Source organism: Eschscholzia californica, unplaced genomic scaffold (assembly GCF_041429995.1).
Source record: "Eschscholzia californica isolate CP2 unplaced genomic scaffold, dmEscCali1.0.p SCAF_3, whole genome shotgun sequence".
Lineage (NCBI taxonomy): Eukaryota > Viridiplantae > Streptophyta > Magnoliopsida > Ranunculales > Papaveraceae > Eschscholzia > Eschscholzia californica.
The window spans coordinates 47,884,458-47,905,919 of NW_028238420.1; the positions used below are offsets into that span (position 1 = coordinate 47,884,458).

At 34.6% G+C, this 21,462-nt stretch overlaps 3 protein-coding genes and 2 long non-coding RNA genes across 6 annotated transcripts; 1 reads left to right on the top strand and 4 right to left on the bottom strand.

The window, feature by feature from the left end:
* The first annotated feature begins 779 nt into the window (after positions 1 to 779).
* On the top strand, positions 780 to 2,246 carry LOC147551074 (LOB domain-containing protein 29-like). The gene is made up of 2 exons (XM_086670758.1): positions 780 to 1,119; positions 1,490 to 2,246. The coding sequence occupies exons 1-2, from the start codon at positions 841 to 843 to the stop codon at positions 1,994 to 1,996; spliced, it is 786 nt and encodes a 261-aa protein (XP_086526884.1). The 5' UTR covers positions 780 to 840; the 3' UTR covers positions 1,997 to 2,246.
* Positions 2,247 to 6,304: 4,058 nt separating this feature from the next.
* LOC147551075 (uncharacterized) lies at positions 6,305 to 7,271 on the bottom strand. Its single transcript, XR_015238077.1, has 4 exons — positions 7,150 to 7,271; positions 6,967 to 7,010; positions 6,448 to 6,640; positions 6,305 to 6,380 (listed from the first exon to the last, which is right to left on the bottom strand). It is a non-coding gene; the product is annotated as an uncharacterized LOC147551075 (long non-coding RNA).
* Positions 7,272 to 7,565: 294 nt separating this feature from the next.
* On the bottom strand, positions 7,566 to 10,634 carry LOC147551076 (uncharacterized). The gene is made up of 3 exons (XR_015238078.1): positions 10,089 to 10,634; positions 8,592 to 8,766; positions 7,566 to 7,799 (listed from the first exon to the last, which is right to left on the bottom strand). It is a non-coding gene; the product is annotated as an uncharacterized LOC147551076 (long non-coding RNA).
* A 663-nt stretch (positions 10,635 to 11,297) lies between these two features.
* On the bottom strand, positions 11,298 to 17,568 carry LOC147551077 (poly [ADP-ribose] polymerase 1-like). Of its 2 annotated transcripts, none has more exons than XM_086666834.1 (19): positions 16,439 to 17,568; positions 16,128 to 16,177; positions 15,830 to 16,013; positions 15,249 to 15,739; positions 14,966 to 15,161; positions 14,748 to 14,879; positions 14,609 to 14,669; positions 14,427 to 14,490; positions 14,089 to 14,343; positions 13,728 to 13,965; positions 13,511 to 13,626; positions 13,343 to 13,419; positions 13,064 to 13,224; positions 12,784 to 12,978; positions 12,594 to 12,702; positions 12,320 to 12,402; positions 12,078 to 12,215; positions 11,800 to 11,982; positions 11,298 to 11,460 (listed from the first exon to the last, which is right to left on the bottom strand). In XM_086666834.1, the coding sequence occupies exons 1-19, from the start codon at positions 16,586 to 16,588 to the stop codon at positions 11,413 to 11,415; spliced, it is 2,931 nt and encodes a 976-aa protein (XP_086522960.1). In that variant the 5' UTR covers positions 16,589 to 17,568; the 3' UTR covers positions 11,298 to 11,412. The 2 variants fall into 2 exon arrangements, with proteins under 2 accessions (XP_086522960.1, XP_086522961.1); XM_086666835.1 differs by having other exon boundaries at positions 17,026 to 17,144.
* On the bottom strand, positions 17,001 to 19,328 carry MEF3 (Pentatricopeptide repeat (PPR) superfamily protein). Its single transcript, XM_086666838.1, has one exon. The coding sequence runs from the start codon at positions 19,204 to 19,206 to the stop codon at positions 17,359 to 17,361; it is 1,848 nt and encodes a 615-aa protein (XP_086522964.1). The 5' UTR covers positions 19,207 to 19,328; the 3' UTR covers positions 17,001 to 17,358.
* Positions 19,329 to 21,462: the final 2,134 nt, after the last annotated feature.

A 21,462-nucleotide genomic window follows, 5' to 3' on the forward strand; every position in this document is an offset into this window, starting at 1 on the left:
CCAAATCTAATTAATTATACTTTAAAATATATATTCTATTTTCTCTTATTATTCTATAAATAATATATTTTCTCACTTTAGACCTGTTCAAATGAGTTAATTGGAAAAGTAATCACTCAAACCCTAATCCATACATCCTCTAATTCATATCCTAATTCTTTTGTTTTTATGGATAAGATTCAAAATCTATATTTTGTAAGACGTGTGAGAATAGTCCCACATGGAAGAATGGGTAATTAGGAACCAAGAATATAAAGTACTAGGTCATATCCACTCATTGCCAATTGGTTTTGAGTTGGATGGCCACAAAATTAACATGGTATCAGAGCTAGGCCCACACGTGATAGGCTTTAAAAGCCACACGTGCTCTACGTCACCCGTAAAGAAAAAAAACACACGTGTTAGGCTCAAAGAACCCTACACGTGAGTAGGAGTGTGAGAATAGTCCCACACAGATAATTATATCATTATATCGAGTTTATTTTACATAATACTAGAGAAATATGAGGATTAATGGATCATAATCCCAACTTAAGAAGAAAATGGAGATGGGTAGATTTGTCTAATGTATAAAATTAGCTCATTTGTCATTTCAAGGATGTTTAAAATGGAATCTCTAATGTGGGAAATTTTAAAATTTAACAATGTGGGGTGTTTACATAAAATAATATAACATGTAATCCAATAAGGGAACCAACATAATTAAGTATTCATTAAAATATGATTAAACCCTTTAAACACTTACCCTTATATAATCAAGTTCAATGAGTTCAATTTTCACTTCAAAATCTACAACCATAACAATCACCATTAGCAACTTCTTAAAGCTAGGTAGTAAAAATGACAGGGTTTGGTTCTCCTTGTGGAGCTTGCAAATTCTTAAGAAGAAAATGTGTGAGAGGTTGTGTTTTTGCTCCTTATTTTTGTCATGAACAAGGAGCTACACATTTCGCTGCGATTCACAAAGTCTTCGGAGCAAGTAATGTTTCGAAACTTCTCACTAACCTCGCCGTGAGTGATCGTTGCGAAGCTGCTGTTACAATCTCATATGAAGCTCAAGCTAGACTTCAAGATCCTATTTATGGATGCGTCGCTCATATTTTTGCTCTCCAACAACAGGTATATTTTCACTCTAAACCAAGCTAAAATACATTCGTTTGTTATTTGAATATAATTAAAAACCCGAAATCTGAGTTAGCTTGCTAGTGGTTCCTCTCTGAAGTTGAAAGTGCCTTGAAAATGGGTCGATATAAAATCTGGTTTGCTAACCGAGAAATAGACACTAAAACCCTTGAGAAATCTCGGTATTAATCTTCTGCTTCATCCATATATAGTAAAAATTGTTGTGTCATAGTTCGTCAGGGAATAGGTCTCACCAATCGAACCACGTAAAGCTCTTGTGTTTGTAAGATTGTTTACTTAGCTAGCTTCTCAACTCATTCATCTTCATTCCATTCTAATAACAATTTTTACTTGGATTTTATATCAGGTTGTTAGTTTACAAGCTCAATTAGCCACTCTCAAAGCACACCAAGAAGCTCAAGGAATGGTTAATGGTGGTACTAATATCACTTCAATATCTAACAATCAAGAAGAAAAACTGTTTTATGGAGATCATTTTCCTACTACTTACCCACTAGATATTCAAGGTTTGATTCATTTAAACGAATCGAAAATATCGATGCATCAACTCTATCAGAATCAAAATCAAAATCAAAATCAAAATCAACATCCTTCTTGTGTTAATGATTGTAGTACTGATGAAGCAATGTTCAATAACTATGAAAATGAAGTCATGGTGGATTCAAACCAAGTAAATGATCAATATTCTTATCATTCAACTACACCTGAGTTCATGAGAAGTACTAGTTATGAAGATTCTTCTTCTGATGCAGCCATGGCTTCTTTTGAAATGAACAACAAGAAATGGACATTTCAAGAGACTGATCATCAAGACCTTCAATCAATGGCTTTCGCTTATTTTCAGCACTCGTAACGTCGTCGTCCGAAGAAACCCTTTTTTATGGATACTAGATGCATGTATTTCATGCATCAAATTTTCAACAAAAAGTACTCCAAAAAAAAGGAATGCAAGTTTTGGTGCAAAAATAACCTAGCTAGCTAGGGCATTCATACAATTAGCAAACCCTAGATATATGATGTGGTTCTTTAGATTTTCTTATGTATCCTTGGAGTGGTGTAATTTTTTGTTAAAAATTAATGCAAGAACCCAAGTTACATTTCAATTATTACAATTTCCCAATGTTGATTTGAACCTTTATTAAGTGGAGTAAGTCTTTAAGAGAAGTGAACAATTTATCAGGTTCTGCATAATATGTAGGAGTACAAGAGAGTCGGATTTTGAATTTTCTTAAAGACACTATATAATCTTGATGAAAATTCTAAAGCAGTAGAAATGCACGCGCACGTCATAATTTAGTCGACCACAAATTTACATATAGGGTTTCACGATAGTCAATTAGTCACAATTTGGCATTGTTCCTGGATAAACTAACATAATAGAGAAGGGTGATGAATGATAAATTATTATTTAATATATATGAAAATGACATGCTCCATCAAATCAACTAACCAGTATACCCTTGCAAGGATAGGTTGCAAAGTTTTATGTGCTAGCTTGTGCGGTTGAGGCCTTGAGGGATACATAAGATAAATATTACTTAATTAGATCACTAATTAATCACTTAGTAATATTATCGTCCTTCTATTTTAAGAGTTTGCTAGAAAGGCTACAACCCAAAACTTTTTTTGAATTGTACAACCCAAAACTTACTTCAGACTTAATACAAAATTAACGATCCTCATTTCCAAGCAAACTCCTGACGGACATTTTCACTCTTTTAAAACGAATTGACGATTCTATTCTAAACTATATGCCCACATATTTGCCTAATTTTAAAATTTTTCAACATTAGTCATGAAATTAGTTGATTTCAGCAGCTATATTTCAAATGAAGCTTCTTCATAAAATAGAAAAAAATAGACTCAAGCACACGCTTCTTTCTGGTTTCTACTTCTTTTTACTGACATAAATAGAAGAACAAGGGTGCATAAAAATAATTGGAAACAGTATATAGATCATAGGTAAATTAATAAAAATATGACTTAGGTTTGGTGTGCGCACGAATATCGGTTAAAATTGTTTAGATAACTAAATGAATGGGTTCATGTAATACCTCTTAAGGTGTTATTAATTTAAGTTAGCAGCCGAAATTAAGCTTCTTCGAGGTTAATTAACTGTACGGTGTCTTACCGAACCGAAAGTAATACTAAAAGATTAAAAAGAAAACATAGGGATTTACGATATATTTTTTAATTCTGCAAAGTCAGCCTTTTTTCGGGGTTGGGGTGGCCCATATTCTTAAGGGCTAATTCTTTATTACAATCTATTTAGCATTATTTATTTTTTATTTTGTCTTGGGTTAAGTATTATATTCTCGTATTTCATATCTGAAAACTTTTTATCTTGTAACAAATTATATTGGGGTCGGTAAATTGATGTTTTCTTTTTCATGGAAATGTTGCTAAATAGTGAGTGTTTTGGTTTTGTTGCAATCACAAATAATCATCCTCTTTGAGAACATGATTTCATAAAAATTAATGTAACCTAAACCGTCGTACCTGCTGGAGTTAGTCCCACATAAGTTGTGGGAGAGATTGATCTTTACTTTATAGGGCACAAGTGAAGTGACTTTAGCTTTTTTAAGAATTTTTTGATGAAAGGCCCAATTTTTGGGCCCAAATACAAAAAAAAACCCGATAGAGATTATTAACCCACCCAAAACCCAAAAATCAACTAATATCTCAAATCAAACCCAAATACACATCCCTATGCTCAATCCGGACCCAACTCGTATCTCTAAGACCTAATATTTTATTCTAATCCCTCTTTTGCCCTCCTATATATATCCAACAACTCTCTCCCTTTATAAGAAACCATATCTTTCTCTCTCCAAAATATCTCTCTTCCAGAAATCAAATATCTTTCTCTCTCTATAATCTGTTTTCACTTTCTCTCTCTACCATATTAAAACCGAACCTCCATCATCTTCTTCAATCATCATCTTCATTTCTCTACAGTCATCATCTTCTTCAATCATCATCTTCATCTATAAAACCACACACACCCACTTTTTCGTGGTTCAGTCCACACACAAACCACACACAAACCCACTTCTTCAATCATCATCTTCATCTTCTTTAATGGAGGTTAAAAAAAATTTCAAATCTGGTTTTAGGGTGTTTTCATGGTGTTTTCATAGTTTTGTAGAGAGTTAAATATATATATTTGTAGATCTACTTATTTGAAGCTCCATTGGTGAGGTTGTTCTTGGTTTTAGGGTATTTTTATGGTGTTTTCATAGTTTTGTAGAGAGTTAAATATATAGATTTGTAGATCTACTTATTTGAAGCTCCATTGGTGAGGTTGTTCTTGGTTTTAGGGTATTTTCATGGTGTTTTCATTGTTGTTCCGTACAGATTTGTTAATATTAGCAACCACTTCTCGTTTTGTAAGCAACACTTTACAGTTTGTCTAAACATTTTACGGGATGTGTTAACACTATTCCATACAGTTATGTTAACAGTAGCAACTGGTTCTCGTTTTGTTAAAAACACTTTACAGTTTGTGTTAACATTTTAAAGGATGTGTGAACATTTTGAAAAATGTTCACCACAATTTTGTATTAAAGATGTTCAGATCAGTCTAACGTTTTCTAAGCATTTTAAGCATTGCCCAAACATTTGTTAAATTGCAAAGCAGAATTCAATTTAAAATACCTACCTTCTCCGCTGATGAGAGAACTTTTGATTTTGAAACGGACATACTCCGCCGTTGTGTAACATTTCCAAATTTGCCTTAACATTTGTTAAACTGTCTGGCCACTACCCAAACAAACTAAACATTCCGTATAATGTTGTGACGTTCATCTAGATGTTGTAACAACACTCTTGGATGCCATTCGACAAAAGATTATGAACAAGATGACAAAGCACAGAGACGCCGCTATTGGATGGAATACATTTCTTTGCCCCTCCATTAATGATGTTCAGGATGGGAAATTCAAAGTTGCCGAGACGTGAGTTACGTCGAGGCAGACCCACTTATTTTTGAAGTTTATTCCACTCCACGTCATTCCGTCAATCTTGGTACTCTTACATGCTCTTGCCGGCGTTTGCAAGTAGACATTCTGAAAAATGTTGAATGAATGGATTGTGCCTTCATATAATGTTATCAACATTCCTCAAAATGTCTATATATCTTTGGTTGTGTCTTCACATTTTGTTTATTTCTTTACACATTCCGAAAAATGTTGAAAGAATGGATACTTACTTGGTTAACTATTCTTTTGTAGATTTCTTTTACATCCAAAACAAAGGCAACACTGTAGATTACATTCATAATAATGTTAGAACATTATCGATTGTGGCTTCATATATTTTCTTAAATAAAAATGATATTTATATAGAGTTTAAATCATATAAGGTTAGCAACATGGTCAGCATTTTGTCGACATTCTCTAAAATGTCTATACATCTATTATTGTGTCTTCACATTTTGTTTACTTCCACTACAAAAAAAAGGCCCATGATATCCCTAGTTAATATTGGAAGCAGTCGCAAATCGTAATACTACTACAAGTAGTTACCATAGTGCCTATTTATCAAAATAATATAGAAAACACTATTATTTGAAACCAAAGAATCCAAGTACTACAACCCATTGTAATAGTTTTTTAGCTGTGTCACTTGCATATATTAATGATATATACCAAATTATTTTCAAACAACAGCTAATCTTTTTTCGTTGAAATCCCATTGACTGCAAAAATAACGTTTAACAAATGATTGAAATGCACATCCTTAACCAAGCCCGAATAATAGTACCATTTTGTAGCTCCCAAAATGTGTAAGCTTAACAGTTATATTGTTATGACAGTAAAAGTTGAAATATGTAAAACCGGAAACTTTGGAGTACCTTATAGCTTAGGTAAGAAAAAAATCTTGCCCAATATTACCTCCACTCCCACCATTAATAAATGAAAAGAGATCATCGACTGAGAGCTCGTCCGTGTGCTCCTCTTCAACTTCAACATTCTGAAAACCATTCAATACATAAGACTAAAAACCAACTTACGACAAATATGACATCTTGCAACTTGTAACTGATTGAATCTTTAAAGCCTGAACACAATATGGATCCTGATAGATAACTCAACCTTTATTGCTATAGCCTATAAATGAAAATTCATCTTTAGTTTCTCTTCCTCTTTTAATTCTTTCCTTTTTCTTGCATAAAGTCGATTTAATAGCCTGATTTGCGGATCATCAGCTGTGTTTTTCAGAGGCTCCAACTTCTCCTAGAAACAACAAATCTAAATGAGAAATGTCCATGGGAACTTTAGACAACTTTTAAATAACAAATACCTCAGTCAGATCATCGGGCAAGTGAAATTATTTCCGTATCTCCTCAGGTGTCTTTCATTCAATCATTCGGGCTGGTGAGATCAACTTGGCTTCAGTTGTAGGCTATCAACACCAGATATTAACTCACATAATCCTTTGGTGTCAATTCAGTTAAACTAATTTAGTTAAACTTTTCATCAAACAATTTGCGTTCCTATCCATCATAAAAATTAAAGGTTAAGATATGAACGAAAGGGAAGTCATCAATATTACAATGCTCTGATTCGTAAAGACTCTTCTCTGTTGTTGATTTGTTTATAGCAGAAACTGAAGAAAATAGAGATCAGATATCTAAAAAATCAGCCAGGAAGATGTTAAACAACAGTAAAACATGATAGTATGAAGTGTATGCATATGACCATTACAAGAAATAGCAAACCTAGATGAGGAAGATACAAAATATCCTTTGATATCACCCATTCAGAAACTCCCAATGTATTAATTTGAAGAATAAGAAGGGGAAGAAGAAGAATAACGAACCTGGACGTGAAGGACTTGCATCCAAGATGCCCCCCAGCAAAACCCTAGAACGAACTCAAAACAAGCCCTAGAACGTCAATACAAAACCCTAGAACGTGCTTCAAAGGAAAGAAGAAGAAGATGAACAGAAACCTAGCACGAGTAACCCTAGAACGAGAAGAATAAGAGGAAGAATCGTCCTACCTTGCTGCACCAGAAAGAAAAATCGTGGAAAAGAGGAGAGCGGAATAATAGGGATGAAAAAGAAAGAAAAAAGAGGGAAGAAATAAGGTGTTTTGCGAGTGATTTTTTTTTCACAATTTTTTTTTGAAATATAAAAGAAAACTGTCCCTGCTTCGGTCCCAATTATCATTTCACTAGGGACGAATATCAAAAAATTGTCCCTATCACTAATATATTAGGGACAAACGTAAAAACGTCTGTCCCTATTGGACGTTTTTTTTGTAGTGTTCCTCAGACAAACTATTTATTGTCTATGCATCTCATATATTTTGAAGAACAAAAATAATATATTAAACAAATGTACTCCATATTCTTTCAACATCAAGATCCCACAGCAAACAAAAACAGTACTCTTTCATCAAAAAAAAAAAAAAAAACAAAAACAGTACAATATCATACAAAATAATTTACAATCATTTTTTGTTTGTTCTCTAAGAAAAATTGAAGTCGTTGCGGGTTTACGAATGTGAACATAACACCGTTCTCAAAAACAACTTCATTATTGCTTAGAACTTCTTTCCCCAAAGCACAAAATATCAACCACACTTTCAATTCAGGTTTAATCTCCACAATCTTGTGTTTTCCTTCAATATTGATGACACCGCCCGATGCTTCAAAAACACAGTAATACATATGTTAGCATTTCTATATATTACTAGCAAACACTGTAAGACTTATGCAGACAATCTGTAAAATGCCATACCACCACCACTAATGTACAAATATATTCTGAAATGGATGAAGATTAGGTAACTTGCATGCTACATTATACATAATGCTTGAGGAACCATTTCTGCAATTCTTAAACATTCTTGAAAATGTTCCAACATTATCAATAATGCTTTAATATTATTCGAATTGTTTGAGAAACAATTGTTGTTATTACCTTGCACCCCTAGACATTATTTAAAATGTTAGAACACTGCCAATAATGCGAGATCATTTTGCAAATTGTGTACCAAAAAAAACTGATGCCACTGGTTTCCATAACCATACACAGAACCCTAGGAATAATGCAGGCCACATTTTCCAAAATGCTAGGACAGTGCCAATAATGCGAAAACATTATATGGAATGCTAGACCACAATCAATAATGAGAGGACATTTTCAAAAATCTGATGCCACTGTTTTCCCCAAATTTTAACTTTTTTCACAGAACCTTATATCATTTCGTATGCATTCCTAAACGTTATGTAAAATGTTTGAAAATTACATACAATGCCGAACATTATGCAAAATATTTGAGAAACATCTTATGTCATTTCATATGCAGTCCTAAACATTCTTCAAAATGCCCAAACACATACATTAATGCAGGAACATTCATGAAACATACTCTAAAATATTTTGAAATTATGTAAAATGCATAAACATAGTTTGAAATTTTTAGAGAATATCTTACCTTGGTCTGTGATTCAGTCACCTTTAATATTTTTTTGCCTTTTTTACTAGCCCCTGCAGTTGTTGTCTCTTCACTAGCCCTCTTTCTAGGGCTAGCTCTTTGTACAGGCTGTTGTCTTGTTGCTGCTTCTTCTCCTTTTTTCATTGCTGTTACTTTCACCATCTTTTTAAATGTTCTGCACAAAATGATATGTTTGTAAGAGACCTCAAAATGTTGATAACAAAACCAAAATGTTTCTACACAATCCAAAATGTCAACAACATATCAATTTTTACTCAGTAAAAACTACAAAATCCATCAACACCCCACTAAATGTTAAAACATAAACCAAAATGTCTGCAACATTGACCAATAACATCACTGTAATAATCAATTAAAACCCAAAAAAATCATAAGCAAAGTACTAAATGTCTTAACGTAACCCTAATTTCTGGAACACAACCCAAAATGTTAAAACAACCCGTTCATTTCATCAACATTGTAGAGAACAAAAACTGGACTTACAAACACAAACCCCCAAATGGTAAAACATAAACAAAGTAATAATGAAGTAAAACCCCCAAAAATCATAAACAAAGTACTAAATGTCTCAACATAACCCTAATTTTTTAACACAACCCAAAATGTTAAAACAACCCCGTAATTTCATAACAAACCAAACCTAAAAACTTGACGAAGAACCATAAACCCCAAAATTAGCTACTGTAAAGATGCATGATTCAGAATCTCAATAGCAAAATCCAAAAATTTTAAATCATAAACCAAAATGTCGTCAACATTAATGAAGAACATCAATTTAAGAGCAACCCAAAAATAAAAAACAAAGACCTAAATGTTTGAAACGAAACCCTAATTTTTGAACACAACCCAAAATGTTAAATAAAACCTGTAATTTCATCAACAAACCAAACCTAAAACTTGACGAAGAACAGAGAAACGAAGAAGATGTTAAGCAAGAGAGACGAAGAAGATGTTGAGGACGAACCTGTGCGTGAAACATTTTGGAACAGAAAATCATAATTTTAAAACAAACCATTCATTTCATCAACAAACACAAACACCCAAAAATCGAAAACAAAATACTGAATGTCTCCCCAGAAACCTAATTTTCTGATCACAATCCAAAATGTTACAACAAACCTAACCTAGAAACTTGATGAAGAACCATAAACCCCAAAATTACCTTCTGTGAAGATGCATGCTTCCGAAATCACAAACAAAATCCATAAATGTTATATCACAAACCAAAATCTCGACAGCAATCACGAAGAACAACAATTTAAGAGCAAGTTAAACCCCAAAAATCAAGATCAAAGTACTAAATCTGAAAGAAGAACCCCTAATTTTTTGAAAACAACCCAAAATGTTCAAACAACCCTAAAACTTTACCAAAAATCAAAAATCTGAAAGAAGAAACCCAAAAAATGTTCAAACAATCTTAAAAATTTACCAACAACAGAGAGAGGAAGAAGATTTAGAGGAAGAACAGAGACGTACCTGTGTTTGATGATGCTCGAACAAGAGAGAGAAACACCGGATTTGTTGTAAGCGAGCGAAATAGAGAGAGACATGAGTAGATCAAGTTGCTTTTGAAGCTTTAATAGAGAAAGATTGTCGCCGGTAACGTTTCGATTCTAGGGGTTAATGGTCGAAATCGTTTCTGTTGAAAAAGAGATAGAGAGAGAGAGAGAGATAGAGAGGCAGCGTTTGAATGAATGAAGAGAGATAAAGTTTGATCGAGATAGAGAGGAAGCGTTTGAATGAAGAGAGATAGAGAGGGTTTGTGTGTCTAATCAAATCTGTGAGAGAGAGAGAGAGCGCGGAGACCGAGAGGAGGCTGGCATGTGTTTGTGTGTCTAATCAAGTCAGGGAGAGAAAGAGAGAGGCTGCCATGTGTTTGGGAGGGAAATGAGTGAGGGACATAAGAGGTAACTATTTCTTTTGGGGGGATAGGAAGGTTACATCACATTTTGGGTTTTTTTTGAGATATAATTCCCTACTGGGTTGGATTTCCTATTTGGGCTCCTTTTTTGGGCCTTAGATTTATCCTCTCATTTTAAATGTATGGATCGATCTTTTTCTTGTCGTATTTTACTTTTCAAAGTCACAAAGTGTGGTGTTCGACTTGACTTAAAAGTGAATAATAGAAAGTCATTCAAAGAACTTTCAACTATATTATATAGTGCTAATAGTGTTTCATAATAATGTCTTCTATTTAGGTATCTTAATTAAAGATTGTAACGAAATAGTAAAGCATTCTCCTTTTTCTTCTTTCTTTTTTGTTGTTCTTTCTAATTTTCAATTCTTAAGCTTTTTCTTTTCAGGGCTCAATGTGGTGTCTTTTTCTGTTGAATCATAGACATCTTCCAAACTGACCATGGATTAGTGGGTACATGAACTTAAATGGTACATCTTCCATCTAGTTTAGTCATTTAGTTTTTTTTTAACAAGTGTGGTTGATTGTCAAGATTTCGGAGCCTTCTGTTACAAGTGCGAGCTCATTAGCTCAAGCTTAGCCGGTGTCAGGCTTTTTGGTTGAGCTCTTGGAGCCTTCGTTAAAATTTAAAAACAAAATCCCATGTTGATTGGGCTTTTTGAACTTAACTGGCAAAAACAGAACAATATCAATAACTGCTAAAACTAGGTTCGTTACAAATAACATGTCTCATCATAGTACTTTTAATCTTAAATTTTATGAATCATAGGTGAAAAACTCAATTTGATTCTCTTTATTGACATAAAAATTATGGGCAAATCCACCTTGGTACATTTACATGAAAATTTTATTTACATCATGCCAACTTTTCATTTCCTTCTCTTCTCATCTTCTATGATGAAATCTCACTTTCAACAAGAACTGCATCTTAACCTGCCCAACAATGCCAAACTCAAGTAATAAATTGGAGTATCAGAGGCAAATGGATGTTCATAATAAAAGGAAGAGATAGATCCTAATCGAGGAATCAACTAATAATCGAACTTACTCAAACAAGTCCATTAAATTGATGTTTCGATAAAAGTGTTCATGAAAAAAGAGTATACTAGACAAGCATAGTATTTCCGTCATATAAGGGATGCCACTAGTAACCAAAGCTTGGGAAAACAATACGTTTAGCCTGGATATTTCGATTAAAATAGCGACATTTTTGTTTCTTTTAACTGTCGAAATGATTTGGATCTCATGAATATATAACAAAGTAGAACATACCTGAGCAGTATCATAGACGACATATTCATTGTACATTAGTTGACTCATTTTGACGTTCGATGAGATTGGTTTCCCACAGGGCACAGTGACTTGATTCCTCCATGTTACGAACTCTGATTTTCGAGGTATCTTCCTTCCAAGTCCTTTGGTTGAGTTCTTTTCTTGAGGAGGTTTTTCCATATACTGAGGGACACAAAAACAAGGCAGTTTCCAAATTTTAAGTAGGTGTTGTGTGCGAGTATGAGAGAAGATAGAGAGGCAAGTGTTTGTCGACTAACCGAGGCATTCTTGACCTCATAAACATCTCCCAGTGCCACTTCGCTTAGAAGCATTAGACCTACTTGATTCCTTCTATCAGTGCGGCAATACTGAGCACTCTTGCTTACCAAGTCTGCAAAGTATATTCCTTTGCCAAACTGTTAACCAAAAACCAGAAAAACTTGAGTACGATATTAGCGCATTTACACAAATTTGTGTGTGTGTGAGAGAGCGAGAGAGAGAGAGAGAGAGAGAGAGCGACCATATAACCAGTTGATGGAGCTTCTGGAGGTGCTATTCTCAGTCCTTGACTAAGAATACCCACAAAGTTTGTCAAGCGCGAACCTGTTTAACAGAAGTATATTGGTGTAGTTAAAACATTACTTTTCTTTATTCGGTTCCGATATGGCGATATATTATATGTTTCTATGTTTTAGTAAGACTTTTGAAACCTCAAAGCTCCGTGCTGGTTACCCGAAATCCATAAACATAAAGCAACCTTCTGGTATGAAATTTAAGCAGTGGTTTTCACTTACCATGCCAGAGAAGCATCTTATTCTCAAGGTTTTGTTTATAGGGTGCAAACTTATCAAGTTCTCCTTCTCTTTCAAGTGTAAAAACATCTTCAGGTTCGAGAAACCAATCCTAAAGACGCAGTAATGGAAATTCAGATATCACGGAAGTCATCAAATCACACTACTATGAGAAATAAGAAGATATAGGCACCTTGTGTGTAGAGGCGTGAGTAATACGAAGATACTTCTCAACTAACAGATAGTCATCACTATCATGAGACAATGGAGTAATATCACAGTGGAGTTTCTTATACTTATCATCAATGGACTCGTTGGCATTACCGTCATCAAAACCAACTAGTCTGCAAGCTATTTCAATTTCTTGAAGATCTTCTAACAGTTTTACCTACATATATACACCGAAGAATTACCCTACAAAAAACTAGAAGCCTTGTAAAATGAAAACAAGGGAATAATTCAACAAGCCGTACCTTCGACCTGAAATCGTTTTCATCTCTTATTATATGTGGATGAGTTGAAGGGATTATGGTGAAAAAGCGATTGCTTGCATCAATAAGCAAACTTTCTCCAATAGCAATGTTCTGATTATTACTGTTCAATATATTTTCTATCTCTGTCAATGCCTCAAAACCTGTAAAAGTTACCAACTCTATAAATATTTCAAGCCATCTGCATTTCGACATCGATATTGACTTGAACAAAACATATAAAAGAAAGTCGGGCAATTGAATATTTTTCGGGAATCCTACCCTTCTGGATGTTAGTTTTGCTTAGCCTGCCGAGGGGCATTTGACACATATCAATCTCTAATTCCATCATGGCAGACCTGTGATGAATACAGGCAAAGTTTCTTTTAGTTTGCCCTGAAAAATGATTTGAATAAAAGAATTTAAAGAGTAAATTGAATCAGTTAAGACCTATATGCTTCAACATCGAAAAGCATTTCCATAAGTTTCACCAGTTGAGGAGCAAGTTGGCTCTTTGAATTGTCAGGATCTTTCTTCTTAAATACCTCCTTGTTGACCCCATAATCCTAAAAAAAATTCAAAATGTGTGAGGGAATATGATGTCAGAGAGATAGGGAGAAAAAATTTTGGATTCGAGAAAATACAAGCACAAAGACAGCACTATTACAATGTCTAGTGGGAAGAATCTGCCAGGTTGCTTCTGAAAATTTTCTTTCATCTCCCATGCTTCAAAATGATTCCCCGTCTTCTCCAGGAACAGACGTTTAAATTCTTGGATGGCTCCAGTTTTTGACATATTGTCAAGTTTGTTTCCCCCAATCTGATCATTCCCAACACGACCCCATTCACGGAATAGATAAATGTTTGGTCTTTTGTCATCTTCGATGATTTGAAGAATGTAGTAACTTTAAAAAGCATAAAAGTTGTTAGCCCCTAGAGCTTCTAAACCATATTAATATCCAAAGTAACCATCTAAGCATATTAAAATCATAAAGAACAAGAATTTCAGGGAAAACCAAATAAGCTACCTATGAACTCCAAGTGATAGGTCAGATTTGCTTAAGGTTGTACTGTAAATGGTTTTGCCATCCTCAAGAATGTGACAGTAGTCTTTCAGACCAGAAGATTCATGCACAGCACATTTCCCTTTCACTTGTACCGTTAACGTGCTTCTGAAAGACTGATTGATGGGTTCAATTATATATCGAGTGAATGGAAGTATCTTTTGCATTTCAGTGCAGTCAACTAAATAGTCCACCCGCAATATGGGTAACCCCAGTATCCTGTCAAGACGATTAGCATATGAAGGCTGACATAAGAAACAAGCAGGTCAAACCATGAACTTGGACGAGGAGAGGACCATTACCTTGCTCTCGTGATTTGAAAATCTTTATGATCGAGATCGCTACTAACAACCAAGCATGTAGTATCTGAAAATTAGGGTAGAAGTGACAAACATCGTATACATCAACTAAATGTTGCTGGCATAAGAGGACACTGAAAAAAAAACGGTATTCGTATCATAATTTCCAGCAACAGATTGCATACCTTTCCTAATTTTCGGATCAAATATCCCTCCATGTCTCTCAATTTTATTTTTCCAGTCCACCTGTAAATTGCAATAAAATGAAGATGCTTACCTAGAACTTTCAAGTGACTGACTGAATTCGAAAATGACAAGTCTTACCCTGCATTCCTCAGAAAATCCAGCGACTGCGACTCTCAAATCCTTCAAAGCAGCCTGAGTTCCTGAAGCTTGACCTTGAAATAACGCAGGTGGAATCCGAATTGGTTTTTGACCCTTTTGCGACTTGAACCACTGCAATAAAACATGAAATACCAAATTTTGGTTACAATCTAACAACCTGTATAACCTGGTATGTGGCATACATTGAGGTGGCATACCTTGGAAAGATATGCATTCCTTGTTTCATCTGGAATTTCCCATTTCCCTTTTAGACGTATGGGTTTAGTAGTCGAGTAAGAACACTTGCTCCAAGCTGAGACGTATCCATGGCACCGATATTCGGTGCCGGAATAACGTAGAGAACCAGAGCAAATGGGGCAGCTAGCCAGCGCTCCAAACAACATTCCATCAGCACTTCAGAACAAACATAGAGACAAAATGAAGTTAATTTGAACAGAAATATGAGGATTGTAGTAATCAAACAGTTAATAGGAGATTTACCAAAGGCTTCTCAAATCAAGTTCTGACCCTGCTGGATGTTGACCATTCAAGTCAAGCATCTCTCGCATCTCAACAATAGTCACATGTGTTTTGAGATCATCGATTATACCCCATAATGCTTTGTTCTGACTCTCCAGATTTTCCAGGTAGGAAGAGTTGTTTCGGCTTTGAATCGTCAGATCACTTAAATTGCTTTCATTTGCAACCATACTCACAGACTCATTCTCCTCAGTTTTACAAATTTTTAACTTCTGATTGCCTCTAACACTTCTCTTTCGCTTTTTAGGAGCCGTTTGTAGCAATTCATCTTCTTCTTGTAACTCATCTTTCTTGGCTAAGGCAGAGACAGCTTTCTGATCTGCAACTGAAAAGCTATTCCAACCTAACAACTTCTCTACTTGTGTAGAAGGCAACCATTCCAAATAGCAAGAGGCATGGTGCCAAGCCAGGATCTTCGTTTTTTCTCCATTTGGACGGGTCGATATACGGACCTACACAACAAAATGGGACAAGAATAAAAACAGTAACGAGCTGATCCACACGTCAAAAAGAAAAGAAAAACAAAAGAATAATTAACTGACCTCGCCTTCTGCAATCTTCTTATTGCATAGCTTGCAAACAGCACGAGAAGTCTGTGAAACCTCAATACCAAATTCATTTACACCAACTGTTGTCGTATTGAAGAAAACACCACCCTCTATGTACCTTCTCATCTTCCGTTGATCTTCCCATCGAAGCAAGTCTAAGCCTTCAACGTCATCAAGGCTGAGTTTAACATAAGAAAAAGAACACTGAATTCAACTCGTAATTAGGAGAGACCTAAAATTATTATTCAAATCCATCCTTCAATAGAGGCTGAGTAACAAGTTAAATACGTACAATTTTATGCGACCCGCTTTCTTCAGCATACAGTGAGTATGATTCCACAACTGCTCAAACAAAAAATAAAATAAAGGTTGATACTACCATATAAAATAAAACTTGGTCTTAGCTTCCTGTTTCAGCTCGTTTTCAAAATCCCATTGATGTTGATGACTAACTAGGAACCATGAAAACAATTTTAGCTTTACCAATAGTGACCGAATCTATAATATAAGATTGTTAAGGAGCTAAATTCAATAGAATAAGAATTGGAAAAGAAAACTAAAGACCAAAGGTATAAAGGTTATCAGTGAAGGAGTAGTGATTACGGTCATGAAACCATCGTATCTGGAAGCTTGAACAATTTTTCCTAATCTGAGCATCTCCACAGATATTGTTTTCTTGCAAGTTCTACAAGATGACCTCGAAGTTTTGGCGTACTCAATCTTCCATTGCTTTGACGCTTTCATATTCATCATCTTTAAGTTCAATTTGTACCGGCAATCTGCTGATTCTTGCACCTTATTGTTATACAAGGGAAGTTTATATACTTATCTGTTTGTTATTATATGCAGCTTCTCCTGTACACCATTGAAAAGTCTCTCATCCTTCCTCCCCACTATACTGGTCAACTTCATTATAAAATTTCAGTTGGTAGTTAAAGATGAAGCTTCACCAGTACAGTTTGCATTTCTAAGTTTAAGGGTAAAGTCTGATCAAGTAGTTAAGTATCATTATCTTATAAAAAAACAGAATTCTAGAAAATTTTGATTCTTTCGAATGATATAGTTCTGAAGATGATCTTTGACACTTATGACTGGTCTCATTGATAAGGTCATAAGGTGTAAACGGAGTGTAAGAATAAGTGTGATTGTGAGGGAGAAAGAAGAAGAAGAAAAAGTCGGTATGACATTACCAGTTAACCTTTTCTGTTAAATTCATGGTAAAGGAAATAACTACACCACTGTAACCATCACCGTCGTGATATAGTGAAATGAAATTTCAGAATCCAGAGGCCAAAGACAGATAATCCCATTACGTCAATAGCTTCCTAAGATTGCAGCTGATTCTTACTTTGCCCGCAAGGTCGTTCTAGCTGGACAAGTCACTGTTTATAATGGATCTTCAGTGAAAAGCAGATCTATTCTCTGTGGTGATCTCAAAGAAAATAACCATGGGTTCATTTCAATTTTACATTTTGACATAATTCAGTAAATTCCTGAAAATCGATTATAAACAACTCTTTCTCCTAATCATCAAAATCATGAACAACTCTATTGTCGGGCATATAACCGAGTTCTCTCATTTGATCGAGTAAAAGAATCAAAACACCCTCGATTTCCATTTTCTTGTGTGTCAATCTATCCTTGGCTCCAAACACAAAAACTTCCATATCTATTTCGACAGAACTAAAAGCAATAATTTTCTGCAATTTCTCCAGACCCATTGTTCGCCTTACTTTCTTCACCATCTCCCACTTACCAACCGAGGCATAAATATTGGAAAGAAGTACATAAACACTAGACTTATCAGGCTCCATTACAATGAGCTTTTCTGCAATTTTTTCTGCTAAATCGGCCCGTTTATGAATTCTGCAAGCACTCAATAGAGCTCCCAGAATACTTGCACCAGGATTCATTGGCATTGTCTCGATCAGTGATGTAGCTTCTTCAATTCTCCCAGCTCTACCTAATAAATCAACCAAACATGCATAATGTTCTTCAATGGGAATAATTCCGTAATCTCTAAACATCAAGTCGAAAAAATCCAAACCTTCTTTAACCCTACCAGAGTGACTGCAAGCAGATAAGATCGACACAAAAGTAACTGAATTTGGTAAATGTTTTTCGGTTCTCATAAGATTAAAAGCAGACAATGCTTCAGAATATAACCCATGGATTCCAAACCCATTGATCATCACACTCCATGAAAATACATTTCTTTCAGGCATCTTATTGAATACTCTGCTCGAACTTTCAATATTGCCACATTTCGCGTACATATCAATCAAAGAATTATAACTTACAACATCCAAATCAATCTCATTTCTAATTGTAAACCCATGAACACTCTTTCCTAGCTCTAGAGCTCCTAAATGTGAGCAAGCAAGAAGAACACTAGAAAATGTGATTTCATTTGGCATTATCGATTCATCAAGCATTTTCCGGAATAATGAAATAGCTTCACAAGCTCTCCCATTTTTTACAAATCCTGAGATAATTGTGCTCCATAAAATTACATCCTTATCCTCTATATCTTCAAATAGTTCAATGGCGAAATCGACCAAACCACACTTCATATACATATCAAGAATAGATGTGTGTAAGTATATATTCGAACTAGTAAAATTCCTTTTTAGACAATACCCATGAAGTGAAATTCCAACTTTACCAGCACAAACATTGCCACAAGCTCGAACCAACCCGTCCATAGTATATGGATCCAATTTAAAGCCATACTTCCTCATCTGATCAAAGAGCTCAAAAACTTCAAAATTTTGTGAAAATTTCAAGTACCCTTTCATCATAGCACCCCAAATAACTAAATTTCTCACAGGAATTTCATCAAACAACTTCTGGGATTCTTCAAGAGAATCACACAATTCAACATACAAGTTAAGCAGTGCAGGCCCAACATAAGGATCAACCTTCAACCCTGATTTAACAGCTAAAGAATGAAAAGATTTCCCCTTTTGTAGCACAGACAAACCAATACAAGCTTTAATGGCGAAAACCAAATTAAAACTATCAACAGCAAAATTCTCACTCAAAAACTGTTTAAATAGCTTTAAAACATCATAAAAACGTCTTCTCTTCGAGTATTCGGCAATGATTCTGTTCCATGAATATGGGTTTTTGAAATTAAAAGGAATCTCATTAAAAGCTTTGAATGCATTATCAAGTGAACCCATGTCAAGATAAGCGTTGGAAATCTTGTAATTGAATAGAACTGATTGATGGAATCCATTTAAGATTATCTGTGCGTGTAGTTGGGTGATAAGGTTGAGAGTTGTAGTGAAGTTGAAGAGATAGGACAAGGTTTTAGTTGGATTTTGGAGTGAAATGGCGGGAAAGGATTTCCCAACTGTATGAAGCATCAACGATATTTTGAATTCCAACGTTTACAAGAAGTTGAACCTATGTGTTACCGACGGTGAACTTTTAAATTTGTATTGACATGAGTCGTCACCAACTACTTGACATAACTTTGGGTAACTAATACCCTAGTTATACAGTTTCGTCCTAACTTATATATATTTCGCATTATAGTGAAATACGAGTTGCTAATAACTTTTGGTTGGAGCGGTAAGAGATTTAGTCTTCCACCTAATATGTCAAGGGTTCGAGGCACACTTACAATTCAAAAAAAAAAACGAGTTTGATCGATGTCATATAGCATAATATATACATATAAAACAATAGAACGATAGTGTAAAATAAGAAAATTGTTGTAGCTTATACAGAAACAGCTTTTGGTCTCTTCTTGACTTATTTGTTGTAGTTAATTGATGACTATTTTGTGTATAATGAGGCAACAGTCCAAATAATGGAGGGTAAATTAGACCTCAAACCATTTTTGCCAAAAAATAAGTTTTCAGTCCAAATGTCAGGGACGTCTTATTGTTTCCGGGTTTTTATTTTTTCTCTCCCCTCTTGCCCTTGGAAAGGAAATTCTGGCGTTTTCTAACAATCTGACGCGGGAAAGTACATTTTTTTTGAAAATTCGATATTTTTGGCCGAAATTTTGGGATCTCGTCCGACAAACTCTCTCTTCTCGTTTTCTTTCTCTCTCTAAAACCTTAAGAAAACCATGGATGTTGATTATCTTCCTCCCTCTCTCTCTCTCTTTCTCTATTTTTTTTTGGAATTCTTTCTCTCTCTCTCTAAACAAATCTTCCGAAGTTGATTATCTTCTTCTTCTCTCTCTTTCTAAAAGCTTATCAACTTCTAATATCTCTCTCGCTCTCTAAATTTCTCCTCTCTCTATACAGATATATTGAAATCGATTATATTTTACCCTCTCTGTCTTTTTGAAAGATTATCGACTTCTGAAAATCTATCTTTTTCATTAAAAATATTTTTCCAAATAAATACATCTGGAAAGATTTGGAAACAAATTTTCCTATACTCTCTTTCCAAAAAGTGTCTATTACATAACCAAACAACTAGTACATAAAACAATTCCCGGTACACAAAATAACTCTCACTTCAAAAGTGTCTCGTACATAACTAAATAGCTAGTACACAAAACAATTCGGTAAACAAGAAAATTCTCAGTACAAAAGTGTCTAGTACACAAGAAAAGTTTCAGTAAATAAAATAATTTCCGGTAAACAAGAAAATTCCCAGTACACAAGAAAAATCCCAGTAAATCAAACAATTTCCGGTAAACAAGAAAATTTTCAGTACGAAAATGTCTAGTACACAAGAAAATTCTCAGTAAATCAAACTATTTCCGGTAAACAAGAAATTTTCCAATACAAAATGTCTAGTACATAACCAAGTGGCTAGTACACAGAACAATTTCCGGTACACAAGAAAATTTCCAATACAAAAATGTCTAGTACATAACCAAATGACCAGTATACATAACAATTTTCGGTACACAAGAAAATTTCCTTGTACAAATCATGGAAAACTACCAAAAATGAAGAAAATTTAAATCTAACGAGACAAGAAATAAATCTGGAAAAAAACGAAATTTGTTGAGATTGGAGAGATAAATTTGTTGAGATTAGAGAGAGAAATATGTGTGGGAGAAAATAAGATAAGGAGAAAAATCTGGAAAAAAACGAAAATGGCAAGTTGGTAATTTTTGTAATGGCAATTTTGTAAATTTGTGGGAAATAAATGGTTTGATGGCAGGTGCATCAGACTATTTTTTTTTTTTAAATCGCGTTTCCCGGAAATTTTTCGGTGGCAATTCCGTAATTTTGTGGAAAGTACAAAGTCTGATGGAAGGGTTGTCAGATTATTTTCCAGAAAATTTCTAGTTTTCCGAGATTTTTCGATAGCAGTTTCGTAAATTTCAAAAAAAAGAAGGGTGTTTCGGAAATTTCATCTCCTCTTCTGACGCTTTGGACCTACTTTACATTTTTTGGCATTAATGGATTGGGCTCTTATTTTGGGCTCAATTTTGGGCCATTCGTCCAATCCCCTTTTTTGAATTACAAAAACGGACTACCACCTCTTAATGACATGCCCACTAGTAGCCCACCTATGATCCCAATTTGGTGTTGAGATAGATTTATTAACAAAACTTTTTCAATCAAGACAACTTGACAAGTGGATCGTCAAATCTAATTCCTATATTGTGTTTAACAAATTAGTCCATTTGGAAATAGTGATCTTGG